Consider the following 15,765-nt stretch of genomic DNA (forward strand, 5'->3'; position numbering starts at 1 on the left):
GTAAACAACACATACATCAATCTCCTAGTCATCATCAAAGCTTAGTTTTTCCCAACCCTGTAAAGTATGGTCCAAAAATTACCACTTTTGCTCTACCGCACGTTCTCCTTTAAATGTTCCGAATTTCCACTTGGACCGAAGTAGCAATTCACGACGCACCCACGCAATAGACTACACTGCGGTCTTTAAGTTTTCTTAAAAAATAATGATAATTTGATTTTGGCTAACCTTGTAAAATCGAAACCCAAATTAACAACACACGATCCATTGCACAGTCTCTTTTAAAAATTCATAACTGACGCTATAAGCCAGTTAGCAAACTAAAACTCAACGCTCGATAGACAGCAGTTGTCGCTGAGTACTCGAAAAGTTTGAGTAAAATGACCCAACCGTCTGATTTTTTCCAGCCTTGTAAATATTGTTGAAAAATATCGACGTTTGCTCTACTGCGCACTATTATTTCAAAATTTATAGTTTTCACTGTGAGCAAAGTAGCAAGATCCAGTGGTTGAAGAAAGCCATATCAGAATCAAGCTCAAGACGATCACAACGTCAACACTTGTGAACCCGGCGATAAAAAAGCTAAACAGTAAAAGCAAATTTTTGGAATTAGCTTCAAGAAGAAGGGCCGAAAGACACCCGGAATGCATCACTTTACTAAAATCTGCATGATTGCCCGTTTGATTCAATAATCTAAGGTGCGCTTCAATTGGTGAATAGCGCGATTTTTCCCTCACATGAAGCCCTTTACATCGTATCAAACAACCAAATTGCTTGATGGGAATGGAGGTCACGAATGTACCTTGCTGAGGGCACTTCGGCCCGAATTTACCTTATTATATAGTGAAGGGTGCCCGGAAAAGGTCGCCATTCTGGAAAAACACTTTTTTTTATTATTTTAGACAAAGGTTGCGAAATTTGATACAGGTTTTCTTTGCGTATCGGGAGATCGGGAGACTTTTTGCCCCCATCTTCCACTGACAAAGTTCCACGCTTTGTTGACTGGAGAAATTGGAAATTGGTCTCCGAGATTTTATTTACCTGTTTGGATATTTTGCGTAGGGCCAGAGACAATGAAGCAGCGCTGGGGCTTTTCATTAGAAATCCTCATTACTCAAGCAAAATGGATTGAGGGAAAAATCTGGCGTTCTCTACCTTTGCACAGATAATTGTTGTTTTCCAATGGACTCCGGGACAACAAGCGGAATCCGTTCCGATCCAGTGGTCCGCTCCATTATGGATGTTTCCGGGCATTGCACATAAAAATCATCATCCGAAGCGGCATTTCATAAATAACATTTTTCCGGCAAAGCCAGAATAGAGTGTGTTTAATCAACTGAATCATCCATAACTAATCGGGTTTCTTTAAGTCCTTAATTACAATGGTTAGTTGCAGTTTTTCAAAAGTTCCAAGACTCGATTTCCGGCTTCGTTAAAGGAGGATCACGACCCAAAGCCCCTTCATAATCCCCTGTTGAGGTAATTAAAAGTTTCCATAAAATTTTAGTTTAACTTTTAATCTTCTTACCGCCGCTTCGGCAGTATGTTTAGTTAATGGTTGGCGCATTTACCTGACAACGTTCACTTTTAATTAGATTCGACTGCTTGGTGGGCACTTTAAATGAAAATTCTCCTGCAAAAACAGCAGTGGAAACTTTAACTTATTCCATATTAAAAGCCTTTGTAGGTTGCCGCTGATGTTCCCTGGTCACTCCCCAATAGAAGCATTCCCTAAATATAACCGACTAGGGACTGACAAGATAATTCGCCTCTTTTTTTTCAGCAAAAGCACAATTAAGAGGGATTTTTTTGCGTCCGTAGCTCGGCGCAAAAAAACGGTTAATTAGGGAAATATTCAGATTCGCAGAATTCATTTAAACCTCCTGAAAGAGATTTCGCTTTGACGATGTCGCGGCATAAAAGGATTTGCGATTTTTTCATTTTTTTTTTCAATTTTCCACCAGCCCGCCGGTTTTAAAGTGGGGCGCATATTTATAACTTTCATGGGCAATCGCTCTGGGCGAAAATGACTCGTTTCCATCGAACTCCAATTAGGCAAATTCGCTTAAGGATCAGATTTAAAATAGAGCCGAATTGATTGAGCTGCAAACGAAACAATCCGAACAAAAGCGTCTGTATTTGGAGGGATTGCAGCCAGTTTTCACTGCCTACAAACTTCACAAGTTTTAAACTGCGTTTTTCGTATTTATTTCCACAAAAAACACTAATTATTGGGAAAACGTGACCAGTTCAGTTCGCAAGCAGAACTGAACGTGCAAGTTTTATCTGGTTAAATTGAAGAAATTAAATTGTTTGCCGCCTGAAAAATGAGACTCTTCAAGTGCCTAACAAGACCGCAGTAACAGCCATTGAAAATAGGCAAAACCCATGGCACAGAGGCTCAACTAGCGAGTTGTGTCTGCATGCAAAAAGCCGGATCTTGAGATCATTAGATTCTCTGAATAAACAGGAAAATCAATAGAGCCATTTGGGCTTTAGGCCTCTTCACAGCGGCAATAGTGTGTGTCGATTGGCACAAACATAACTAGAATGATATTAATCATCAAAAGATCCGTGGGGAAAACGTTCCAGAACAATGGCGGAGCCCCATAAATCATGCATCGCAGCCACTTGAATAATCCGCCACGTGATCTTGTTTGTTAAATCTGCAGGAATAGAGAGGCGGGAAATTCCGGAGAAAATCGAAATTAATATCGTCAAGTAAACTTTCTAATTATCTCGGCTGCCTTATTAATTGAGACAGCTTTATTGGGGCACAGTCGGTTCGAATTGTCGCGAAATTGGCACGTTTTCGCCTACGTTACCAGAGAAAAATGACTTGTAAAATCACTTGAAAAATGCTAAACTCCTGTATACCGAACGAATTTTTCCACTTGAACAATGTAGGAAATACCGTAAAAACCTCTGGCCGATCAGCATATACGCCTTTTTCCAAAAAAAATCCATATAAATTTCCTGGCTGATTTTTTAAGCGTTATTGGCACCGTTAGAAAGAACGCACTTTATTCTCTAAGGTCCAGTAGTTTCACTCCTGTACTGGAATTTGCCCATTTTTAAAGTAGTTCACCTTCAGTAGCGGGTAGATCATTTTCAACAATTTATTTCCCAAATGTGGGAGCATCTAGAAAAATGTGTCATACGACTCGATAGAGAGCCCTTTTATCTATTCGTTCAATTTTTTTAAAGCGCCAGTGCCTTTTAGGGTTTGCAAGCAAATTTTTCCTTAAAAGGATGTACATGTGTCCCTAAATTTCAATCATATGTCAACCAATTTTGGCAATTAATTTCTCCAACCAGGGGGTAGCTTGGAAACGGGTTGTAACGCCACTGGATAGAGCGAATTTTCGTACATAAACTCTGAAATTTTTATTTCAACGGCAGGTTTAGTTGATTTTATGCGACGTTTTTCATATGGTATTGCATCTGTGTCACTGAATTTCCACCAAATCCAAATGAGTTTCAAGAATTTATTTCTCAAATTTGGTAGCTCTCTTGAAGATACACGTGACACCACTGCATAGAACGTATCTTGTAGTATTGGTGCGAACAATTTCGCTCTTTCAATTAAATGTATCCATTTTTGGCGAATTTTTGTTCAAAGAGCCGCATAAGAGTCACTCACTCGTCCCGGGTCGAACATTTTCAAGAATTTGTTCCTGAAAGTTGGAAACAACTAGAAAATTGTTTGTCCCCGCACTGGAAAGATGCTTATGCCTTCAATCGATAGAGCGTATTTTCCCCTATAAATGCCGAACATCCCACTTCAATGCCACTTTTAGTTAATGTTTGGCGAATTTTTATAGATAGAGTTGCACATGTGGATTTGAGTGTGATTTGAGTGGCCAAAACAGGACAACCGTTGTTGTTTGAAATTGGTCATGATCAGTTTGAATTTGTAATGATCAATTAGAAATTGATCATTACGTGCAACCTATTTCAATAATCAATTTCGCAAATTTGGGTAGTGTTAGGAAGATGCTTGTGGCTCTAGTGGATAGAGCGCATCTTGCTCTTTGCACGCCGTAAGTTTCATTTAATTTTTCGCGAATTTCTGATTGCACATGTAACTGTTGATAATGTGCAACCTGAATTCAATATTTTTTTCCGAAGTTCAGGACTAGCTAGCACGAGCTCTTGGAATCCGTTTTTTTCGCTAAATCTCAACCCTTAGGGAAATGAGTTTACTGCTTTCATATTTTCGCGCAATTTACGGCTCGTTGTTTCGCAGGAAGAGCACAAATCCTGCCCTGCAGCAAATTGCCGTTAAAAAGCTTTTTCGGTTTATTCTTACCTTATCGCGATTATTTTTCATTGCCCTTAGAGTGGCGGCACCGGTTTCTTTGGTCGCGTCCCCCAATGAGTTGCCTAAGAAAAGAACATTTTCATTTGCGCTCTTTTAACAGGAAGTCGCCGTGTTGTTGTTGCAGGAGTTTCGCACCTAATGGCTCGAATAGCTTGAGCCAATTTGGGCCCCGTTGAGGGCAGTAATTGATTTTGCTTCATTTAGTCAGGGGGTTTGAATTAATCCAACTTTGGGGGTGGCAACAATGGCATCAGAAGCTCGGTTATCTAGCTCTGGTATACTGCAAAACAGTGAGCTGAATGGGCATGAGGCAAAATCGAAAACCAACTCAAAGCCTGATTTTTCATATCAAACAAAGACAAGCAAGTGCCTTCATATGCCTGGTTCACTCCGTTAATTAACCTGTTGTTTACTGTCCAATTTGGACGATGGCCCTGCATGTGTGTCCCGAGCGGTGGACGGATCTGTTTGCCTTGTTCGGCACAAATTCAATGAGTTTGAGGATCGATTTATCGGTGCCGGCCATTAAAGCAGCCCTCAACACTATCGGGCGACAATTTTATCATCATTCGGCCACAAGAAGACGATTATTTCACCGCTCTTGCCAAGTATTAATTGAGACTTCTTAGGGGCATTTCAGCAAGAAGTTTCACCTTAATGACTGCGGCTTGTTCCCGATATAATTAATAGAAGGTGGTTAACAGCGGCAGCTTCTTGAGCACGCAGCTTCGCTTATCGGATGATTTATGGGCGACGGTCAGGTGTTAAGCACTGTTTCGGGCTTATGCTAATGAGTGCCGAGATTTATCTGCAGCCTTTTTGGAGCATGTTTTCATTGGGCACCACTTGGTCCCCACATAATTCATCAAAACCGATCGCAAGGATTTATCTTCTTCGACGGCGCGACATCCTGAGTGACACATTTCCGATCAATAAGTGTGCAGGCCTTTTGTGCCCTTTGTGCTCCCCACGAAAATTCCCCAATCCAATGGGAACGGGAGAGCGGCCCCAAGCACCCTTTGACATCGGATACTTTTAAGCTGGCCAAGTGCTTGCGAACATCAAGCACAATCAGTCCCGGATCTGGCGTGTCAAAGGTGGAATGAAAAATCTGAGACTACTGCCACCGGTGGGAGTTTTTAGCCCTCGCAGGTTTCATTTTTCTGCTGCCACGTGCCAAATTAATGAGTTTCACCCGCTCAATAGACAAATTTTTCCCTGTGAAAAAAAACGCTTCGAAACTAACCCTCCAGGGAGTGCAACTCCATCTCCGGCATGCAAAGAGCCGGTGGAAGATGTCATGTAACTTTTTGAGAAGTTTTTATTTAAATGAGAAAAGTTTCCAGGGCGGCGCAGCGCAATTCCGGATTGAATCCTGCTGAATTCGCGACGAGCCTTAGACTAATATTAATGGGCTTAGGAAGTTTGCTCAAGTCGCCTTATCGTGACACAAAAAGGCATTGTTTCTGTCTTTTTCAATTAGTCTTGTGCAGGCGAGTCCCTCCAGTTCTACCGGGTGTTTGCACTCGATGCATGTAAAAAGACCCTCGTTATCCTGCTCCCAATCTTAGGGTCGGCCGATGCCCGGACAATAATTACGAGTTAATTGAATATGCGCTCTGAACAGAGCCTTGATTGAGTTATGGTAATTCCGCACTGCATATTGGCATATTAATTCGGTAGAGTTGACTGGGCGGAAGAACATGGAAAACAGTCGCTGAAACAACACAGGGCTTCTGGTAGAGACCAGCCATGCATATTTGCAACACAAACAAACCCAACTTATGCTCGGTGCAAGGAAAACATGTGAAAATCTGCAGGGTGGACGGTTCTTGTTCAAATATGTTCCCACTTTTCTGTCTGTAGATCCTGCTTTTAAGGAATTTGTGGCATTGTAAAGAACTACCTGCAGTGCTTCTTCCATTGAATTAAATAAAAGTGAAAATTCGGCAAGAATTTAACGTGGTTAAAGTGGTTAAAGTGGTTGAATCTGAACGTTTTAGTTTGGGGATAAAACCCCGTGTGTTTTTTACGTTTCTCAGAGTTATTGGCCTGTAACTCAGTGATTTGAATGCGCATTCCTGGGATGCCTTTTGAAGATAATTATCTTCGGTTTCTTCCACGGTTTGGAGGTTTAAAATCGCTCTCGAAATAAGCCCGTTATGAGTTAAGAGGTGTCTTGCATGTCAGATTGAAAGGTTTATGGAACTGATTTGGTCGTAGTTCAGGAATTTGGACAAATTTCCATATTCGAGCCATAGGTGTTGAAGAGAGAAGTCTTCTGGTTCTTTGCATTTTTTAAGATATAAAATTGATTAAGAAGCAAACTCGTTTTGTCCGAAAGAGTGCCAAGGATCTCAGATTCTGAAATTTCCTGGAGTTATTTGGCTGTAACTGTCTGTCTTTTTCGTAGTTAAAAATTTTTGTTATCTTTTCAAATAAACCCCGTTTGTTTTAAAGCGTGTTTTCGGCCGAGGATTCTAAAATTTTTCAATTTTTTCGTGTCTCTAGCTCAGTTATTTCAGGAATTTTTGATCAGAAAAACATGCTTTTGGGGGTGAAAAAACTTTCCTTTCCTTTCTTCTCCTATTTGGATATTTCGACTCTAGAGGCGAAGCGAAGCTCAGCTGGATAATCGAGCATCTGAAACAACTGAAGCCAATTCCCGCTGGTTGGATTAATTGCCATCCTGCCTAAAGGAGGCAAAATCAAGTATTACCTCAAATGCCATTCAAGCCATTCGGATAGAAATTCCTGCTAAAAGTGCGCAAATGAAAATGTCCCTTTCTTCAGCAACTCTTTGGGGGATGCGGCCGCTCTAAGGGCAATGAAAAATAATCGCGATAAGGTAAGAATAAACCGAAAAAGCTTTTTAGCGACAATTTGCTGCAGGGCAGGATTTGTGCTGGTTTCGCAAAATAACGAGCCGTAAATTGCAGGAAAATATAAAAGCCGTAAACTCATTTCCCTGAGGCTGAGATTTGAGGAAAAAAGGGGAGAATCGGTTGGGAACAGTTTCTTCGGCTTATTGAAAAAGCTGCTACTTGAAACATTGTTAGCTGAGGAAATGGAGGCGATTAATTTGAGGATTAATGTGTTCCCAATTCGCAACAAGAAACCGTTTAATGCCCTCAAAGAGAGCTCATTTAGCGGCTCTGGTTTGCATTTAGTGCCCCCGCTCCGCTCTTTATTTGTCTTTCGAAACCGGCAATTTCGGATGGAAGCGCCAAAATAATCTCCAGTTAACCTAATTAAAGGCATTCGACGAAATTTAAGTGTAAGTTTTAATCTGCTTACCTCTCGTTTAACTGCCGTTTGTATATTTACTTGAAGGCAACCCCGGTTACCGGATTATCTTGCATTTCCCGAAAGGATCCGGAAAACTCTCTTTGCCTGGTTGCTTTGGCGAGAGAGTTTGTTCCCAAATAGGAGGCTGATTCGATTAGGCGAGGAATTCGAGCGCAAGATAAACAACCAACACGTGGCCGCTCTGAAAGTTCTTTGCCGTTAATCCAGCTGCGCGCATATAAAAGATCTGGATGGACACTTGGATGGTGAACGTTTAGCAAAAGTTACTCTTCTCGGTGCCTCAGCCACGCACTTAAAATAGACGCGAAAACAATAAAAATCCCAGTCAGAATAGAACCTATCCAGAAAGTGAGACATGGACATGGATATGGACAAAGCGGATAGTAAATTGCATCGGACAGATCGAAAGCGGGTGACTTTATTAAAGCGCGAACTTTCCATATCGCTGGCCGTTACTTTGCAGCGACCGGCTTTATTGCTTATCCATAAATCTGGAAAGCAAGCACTCGGCTGTCCGGGCGATATTACGACCTGAAGTTACGACCAATCAAATTTGCCTTTTTCGCATGAAACATCGCTCTACATCCCGGTTTATTCCAGCCAAACCTGAAGTTGCGTTCTTCCCTATTTGCCGACAGTGGCCGCCAGCTTTAACTCGCAGGAAGTTGCGGAAAAACGGGAAACTTTCCCATTTTTTCCAATATCCATAACAGCCGATATCCAGGGCCAATTTATATGGAAATGGGCTGGGCCCGAAATAATAAAAGAGTTCTTCAGCACGTGGATGGTCCCCAAAGGCCCTTAAATAATACAATAACTTGTCTCTATTGCTGCTGCTGCTGCGGAACGTCAGCCTTAATTGCAGCAGGAAATTCCTGCCAGTCTCTTTGCGTTTAATGAGGGGATGTTTTGTTGAATGGGTGTTTTTCGATTGTTTGCAGGAGAGAAGCCATTCCCTTGCGAATGGAGCGGCTGCAGGAAAAAGTTCGCACGATCCGACGAGTTGGCGAGACACACGCGCACGCATACCGGCGAGAAGAACTTCTCCTGCCCCGTTTGCAATAAAAAGTTTATGAGGAGCGACCATTTGACGTAAGTAGTCTTTTATTAAAAGGGTGGTTTGAGGCCGCAGCCAACACACGCAAAAAAACAACCACCGACAAAACGGCCCGTCGACGCGCTTTATTATTAAACGCTAAACAAGCGCCTCTCATTTGTTTGGCTGGATTAACGGTGCTGTTTGTGTTTTCCGCATTTTTAGTTGAAAGTTCGATTTTTTAGCCGTCCAGCTCAATTGTTGTGGCACTTAAATTCTCTGTCATCCTGCTGAACGCAAAATTTCATTGCAATTTTCTTTTCCCTTGCTATTTAAAAAATTATGTCTTCCAATCTAAACCCTATAAGCATTTGACATTTTCGGCGTCTTAAGCAGCTGAAGGGTCTAAAAATGATGAAAGTTTTATAGAAATCGCCAAAAATCCTAGTTTTTGGCAGCTGGGTAAATGTGGGTCTAATAATGAAGGTTGTTACTCAGCTGCAATCTACTTTTAATAATTCATATCTTCCCCAATAACGCATATAGAAACTTGACATTTTTCCCATCTTTAGCGCACACCTGGCTCGCTTGATGGAGAAACTTCCATTAAAATGGCCCCGGTTCTTTATTTTTACCAGCTTACCAAATGTGGGACTCAAAATTGACGTTCCTGCTAAACTGCGTTCTGGAATTTAGAAATTCTAAAACTCCGAACCCACCCAAAAAACACCTGGTGGCATAAATACGAAAAGTTTCACATAAATGGGCAGGAATCCTGAGTATTTCCAGCTAAGCAAATGTGGATCTCAATCGAGAAGTTTTTACACAACTTCGGTCTCGTTTTTTTAAATTAAAATGTTCCAAATCCAGAAAGGTAACTTCTAGAAATTTACCGCATCGTCCTAACATACTTACCTGAAAGCATGTCGAGAGTTTCGCAAAAATCGCCCATACTCTTGAGTTTGGCGAGTTTAGCAAGTATGGGCTCAAAAATGATGTTCTAACAGAACAGCGACCTCCCCTTTTAAAAATTTTAAGCTTCCAAACTAAAGCAGGTACGGCAGTTTTGGCAGTTTAGTAACTGAGGTCCTCAAATTTGAATTTTTTAGTCAACTATTCTCTCCTTTAAAAATTTTCCTTTCCCACACAAACGCTAGTAGTACTTTTAAATTTTCAGCGTCTTTAGCCTACACTTGGCTCTAAAGATGCTGAAAATCTAATTTTATTTTCTCAAAGTCCTGATTTTTTGCCTACTTTATACCAACTTAATTGGCTATTGAGTTTGAATATTAGGCCATATTAGGCCTGATGCAATCAAACCAGGCCGAAAAGCGATAACTCGTTGATTTCCTTTGCGCATAAACTGCTGGCAACACTTGAGGTTCTAATCAGTTCAAAGCGAGCACTTTGCCGATTACATCTCAGGTAATTCAATAAGCCGACACGCCCCAATTGAGGCTCCAAAGAGGCGAGATCAAAGCGCAAATGTGTGCCAATTTTCTGTGCGTCTTCCCTTTGCCGCCATGCAGGAATTTCGACGGTCATTTTCCATTCCTTATCTCAATTATATGCAGGGCCCCGTTTTCTATTTACATGCAAATATAGATTTTTTTGAAAAATTTTGCTCAAACTGTTTTTATTGGAAGAACACGTGATATTTTTTAGATTCGCAAAAGTCGAACATGTTGATCAATTTTTTTAGCAATTAAAAATTAATTATTGGTTGTTTCTATTGTTGATTGAATTCTGATGGTTTTAGCAAACACGCCCGAAGACACCCGGACTTCGACGCTTCTGTGCTGAGGCAGCGTCGGGCCCCAAACAGGACTTTCTCAATCAATTCCAGCGATGGCACCCCATCCGAAGTGCTGTCCGACGCCATGCCGAGCCCTTAGATGAAACGGCCAAATATTCACGTACATGTTGTGTAAATAGGAAAATATATTGTATACTGCTTCTGTTACGTCGTCCGGCCTCTTATTACCTTCCATCCCCCAACATCTCCAAAGCATTCTCACATGTAGTTAAGAAAAAAAACGTTTCACCAGTCATCCAGACCAATTGCAACCGTTCAATGCTCCCCAGTCTGCCCAGTTTTAAACGGCAGTTTAAAAGACAACTTTCTCTGTTTCAAGTCCAAGACGCAGCATTCAAATCCTGCAGCTGATTTAAATGATATTAAATTGTGCCGCCCGCCAAATTGCGTGCAGATTGCCATTAGTTAATCCCCTAAATGTGTCTGTTCGCTCTCAGTTAGTTAACTTCACTGTTTTATGGTGTCTTTCCGCTATAATGGGGCATTTTCGTTTTGCGTTACACATTATGGGAATCCTGTTTCCGGCAAAGGTGCCATGTTCCTGATCTGCGCCAGCATTGCGGCCAAATATCGATGATGTCCAGGCTCTTTAATATCGAAATCGCAATTCAAGTGGTATATTTTGCTGATTTACTGCCGCCCGCGGCGATTGGTTTTCCTCTAAGTGATATGAAGTGAAAATCGATCCCAGTGGTTCTGTTTAGGGAAAACTGCGCTAAGGTAAGGTAAGGTAAGCAGCCAGAACTTTTGCTTGGGAAAATCCAATTTAACAGCGAAATTAAGTATCTTTGGAGCTGCCGCCGGTTATTTCATTGTTAATGCAATGAAGTAATCTCGTTTTCTCAGCCAGAAAGTTGGTTAGTTAATTAGTTAGTTAGTGGAAGGAATAGCGGAAAAACAGCGAGAAACGCGTCGAATTAATTTGCTTCATTACGTGAGCCCGATATTTGATTTTCGCTCTTCGGGCTTTCAGATTCAGTGCAAATTTTGGCCGTTTTGCATAGTCCGGATTCATTTTCCAATTTTCAACCGAAGCAACCCAGCCAATATCCCGCAAATGACCAGCAAGTCTTAAAATTTTCTTTTGAGTTTCTGGTCGTTTTGGCAAGGGTTGCTCAAAAATCACCATCCAAAACTGAAGTCGCGCAGCGACTAACTGTTTCCTCTGTTGGAGAGGAAAAACTTAATTCTCATTCTATTTCTCAAGAGAATTATCATTCTTTGTTTTTTGCAATAGTTTTTTAGTTTTTAGCATTTGAATTTGTGCATTAGTACTAGGATGTTTCGTGTTTGGGTGAAACCCACTGTTAGAAGCGCCTGTCCACTTTGGGGCGTCTCGACATTAATTTTTCAAAAAACGCCGGTCAATAATGTGATCAAATCGGGACCCATTAATTACTTTCTTGGAAAGAGGTAAGTGTGTTCTACGTCCCCAGCGATTGATATCTAAGTTGGTCAATTTTCCAATTTTTGGTCATAAGTTGAAAACAAGTAGTAAAACTTTCGTTTCGCTTATGGAAGTTCCGCCAAAATTTTTCAAAAAATGTTTTTTAAAAATCAGAATTCAGACTCACTTTGTTTCCCTCCGACGAACAAGAAACTTTGCACTTCTTTTCAGGGAACTCAGACTAAAATCGGTCCATTTCCCAATTTTTGAAAATTAGTTGAAAGCAAGACTGTCGTGTGAAAACAGGTTTCACAGCCAAATATGAACATCTCCAGTCTTCCCTTTATAACTCGTCAATTTTTTGCCTTTTCTTGAAAAGCCCACACTATATTCTGACTGACTCCCCAAATTGTAGGCCGATTTAAATAAATTAAAAACCACACTGAAGGAAAAAACGCTTTTGCATGAAAGACTCATTATTTCCAGCAATTATTTCTATTGGCAATCAATCAGCCGCAGAGCAAGTGCAAACATGGCATGTCCAGATGGAATTGAATCGGCAAAAATCGCCCATCGACCAGTGGCAATAAACAAAAGCAATTAATTAATGGAAAAAAGAAACGTCAGCAGCGCATCCAATCAGTCGCCCGATAAATAATGGAATGTTGTTGAAAATGGCGAAAAAAATTCAATTTTTATTTGGGCGATAACCGGTGGAATAGCGACTGGAAAATGGTTCGTGGAAGCGAATTTTCTTCAGATATTCTTATCACACTTGATAGAGTGTTAAAAGTTCCTCGGGCGCAGCGAAGTGGCTTTCAACTTCGCCGGAAGTCCGGTGCTTTAAGCGTCGATGATTCCGCTGTCAGGGGGAGTTCACCGACATGCTTTCCATGGAAGTTTTAATGGACCGTTCAGGCGACACGTGCTTATTATTTTAAAGGGCGATTTTCCGTTTTCAGCCCGCCGCGCTACATTTTGAGCCGCGGCAAAAATTGATTGGCAACTTGACAAAAACTCCCGGAGTACTCAGCGCAAAGCCCCTTTGATCCCCTAATCCCAATCTTCTCGTAGTTTTTAAATCTGCTCTATGGCAAATTTAATACCCTATTAGTGTTTACTAGGGATTAGACGTGCAGATCCTGCTGCGAATCCATATAACCCGGGATTTTATTACCCCCACAAAGTTCCATGTTAAGCCAGTGAAAGTTGGAGGCAACGGGACGCTTTATAAAAATTTCAGCAGGAAAGCTGCATGTGTGAAGTATAGCTGGCGGCAGAAAAATACTGGGAAAATCGCCTCTTTTTACTACGACACATTTGGATTGTGTTCCGCCACAGTCATGCGATGGGGATTTTTCGTTGTTTGGTACGCAAATTTTCTTGCGAATATGCACGATGGCTTAGGGGTAGCTTTTAGCTTAGAGCGTGCCGATGTTTTATCAGGTTTGTCCATTTGAGAACTCGTCAATGGGAATGAGGAAACTTTGCATTTCATCACTTGGTAAAAATTGAGAAAAACTCGGAAAAAAATAGAACGATGTTTTTTTCTTTACGATGAAATAAGAAGCCCATTGTTGAATAATTTTTCGAATTGTATTTATGTACTTTTCGTTTTGAGGGCCCATTTTTTGAACTGCCTCCCTAGAATTTTAGAAGCGATAGCCGCAGTTTGAACCATGTTTTCAAAAGAACGTAGAAAATTGAAGAAAGTACTGCTTGGAGTGCAAACTCCCGGACGAATAAACCCAGATTACCTCAATCTTATGGAAGCAACGGCAAGTAGGGGTTCATTTTCAAAAATAATCAGATATTTTTTTAAAATGCCTCGTCAATCATTTTCAAGCAAACAATCACTTTGAAGTCTCATCTTCCAGTATTCATCAATAATTGAAGAAGCGTGACACTAAAGACGCATTTTTTTTTTAAATAACAGTTTGAGGTGATACTAACTTAACTGGCCACATAACTGCTTTGTATCTTGGCTCAATTTCAGCTGAGAAATTTTTGAAAAAGTGAGCACGCGATCAAGAAAAGCACAGTGTCGGGCCCCATCGCTTTCAGTCCATTCCCGCATGCCGATACCACAAACAGATAATTTGCTTGGTAAAGTTGAGCCCAACGTAAACGACCAAACCGAGAAACGAGGCTGCTCATTAAATTTACAAAGCGAAATGTCCCTCAAACGCGAGCTTCGTCCCGTTTCCAAAGAGTTTCTATTTATGTTTGTGACATCTTTAGTGATGTTGTGGTCGATCCGCGCAAATAATCTCGTCGCCTCATTACCATTACAGCTTTGCATGAACTTATTGTTGCCTTCAGCCTCAATTTGAGGCGGCTTTAAGTCGGAATTGGTCGGTACCACGAAGAAAACGGAATTGGAATGGGAAGTGATGTGAGTCGATCGATAAATTCTTTTGCGCTTTGTGGCTGGCAGCATGCTGTTAATTAAATTTTTGAGGTTTGCCCTCAAATCTAAAGCGCTGGTTTACACACAGCGAGAGAGAGATGGTGTACGTGCCGCTATCCACATTGTTGCCCTGTGGGGATTCAATTTTGGATTGTTTGCTAACCGGTATTAATTTCCTTTGCGGTTTTCTTGCCACTTTGATGATGGTGGAAAAACCAACTTTTGCAGGTTTTACCCAGAAAAAAACTACCGTTAAAACAAATCGGCGACTATTAAACGAAAATCTGAATTTTCCAGTCATCCGTCTCCATTTTCAGGATTGTTTCGCAACGGAATTCACTCCTTTATTGCCCCCCATTTTGCCTTTATATTTATAATTTATCTTTTTAATGTTGGCGGGCGCACATTCCCGAATTTGCTCCTTTTTCGTCCAGTTGCTGTTGTTGTTGCCCTTAAAACGGATTAATCCAGAGACGAGCGCCGGGCTCCAAAAGAAACGGGAACGTGATAATTTTGGATAATTGTTCAGCGAGCACTGGAATTTGTCGAAAACAATGGGGTCTTTATATCGGGATTATCGGCCCAACAAATGGCGGATTCTTCCCTTCAAGTCGGATAATTGACTTTTTGCTTTAATTGGATTTGTTGGGAAACTTCACTCGCTCTCTCACACCGTTCCGCTTCAATCCAACTCATTTTTGGTTCATACTTCTCCGGAGCAATTATCGCACCTTATCGGCACTCCAGATTCAAATTGAGGCTATTTTTGGATTATTTTGCTTACGAATTGTTGTTTGCCTGCATAAGTGCTTTTGCACAAAGATTGCGCCATTCTCGTAAGTGCTTCAAAACTTCAAGTGCGGGCTTAAAACTCCAACACCCTGTATGGGGGAGCGATTTGCAATCCCCACCCCTTAGAAGCAAGGGTTCTAATCCCCTTCCTTGGATCTGAATTCCTTCCCCTCCATCTGGACGCAAAATCCATTTAACCAACCCCTAATCTTCCAACAGAAGTTTCAACCACCCAGTAGAAGGGAGACAATGCTACCAATCCGGCCCTGTTACACAATAACCACGGAAAACCGATCTAGAGTGGCAATAACGTAACAACAATGCACAGATAAATCGATTTGCCTCGAAAAACAAACTCAAGTGTTTGTTTTTCCGTCCCCTAATTGGTCAAACTGATAAAGTGCTCTGTCCATTAATCGGTGTGCCAGGTGCGGGCATTCGAACACTGGGAGGAATTTTCTGGAATGTCCCCGATGAAAAATCGCCCCGCTAATGCCCGGAAAAGAACGCAACTGATGTCAGTAAGGACTGACCTGTGCCATGGACACTTCAAGCCATTGAAGTGTTTTTTAGCGAAAAACACTTCACCAAACAAACGAATCATGCCATCCAAAGTGGCCTGATTAAGATAAGAACAACCTCAATAAATAACCCGGCAGGCCCTGTTGCTGGTAAGTCGCTTGTTCACTCA

At 41.4% G+C, this 15,765-nt stretch overlaps 1 protein-coding gene across 1 annotated transcript in view; it reads left to right on the forward strand.

The window, feature by feature from the left end:
* Positions 1-10,636, forward strand: part of LOC109538765 (Krueppel-like factor 13) — a 29,213-nt gene extending 18,577 nt beyond the window's left edge. The window contains exons 3-4 of the mRNA XM_019906141.2: positions 8,575-8,725; positions 10,429-10,636. Of these exons, the coding sequence (XP_019761700.1) occupies positions 8,575-8,725; positions 10,429-10,564 (287 nt within the window). The 3' untranslated portion in view covers positions 10,565-10,636. The remainder of the gene's footprint in view (positions 1-8,574; positions 8,726-10,428) is intronic.
* Positions 10,637-15,765: the final 5,129 nt, after the last annotated feature.

The sequence above is a fragment of the Dendroctonus ponderosae genome, unplaced genomic scaffold (assembly GCF_020466585.1).
Source record: "Dendroctonus ponderosae isolate FM_Combo_2020 unplaced genomic scaffold, Dpon_F_20191213v2 Dpon_F_20191213_1, whole genome shotgun sequence".
In the NCBI taxonomy this organism is placed as follows: domain Eukaryota; kingdom Metazoa; phylum Arthropoda; class Insecta; order Coleoptera; family Curculionidae; genus Dendroctonus; species Dendroctonus ponderosae.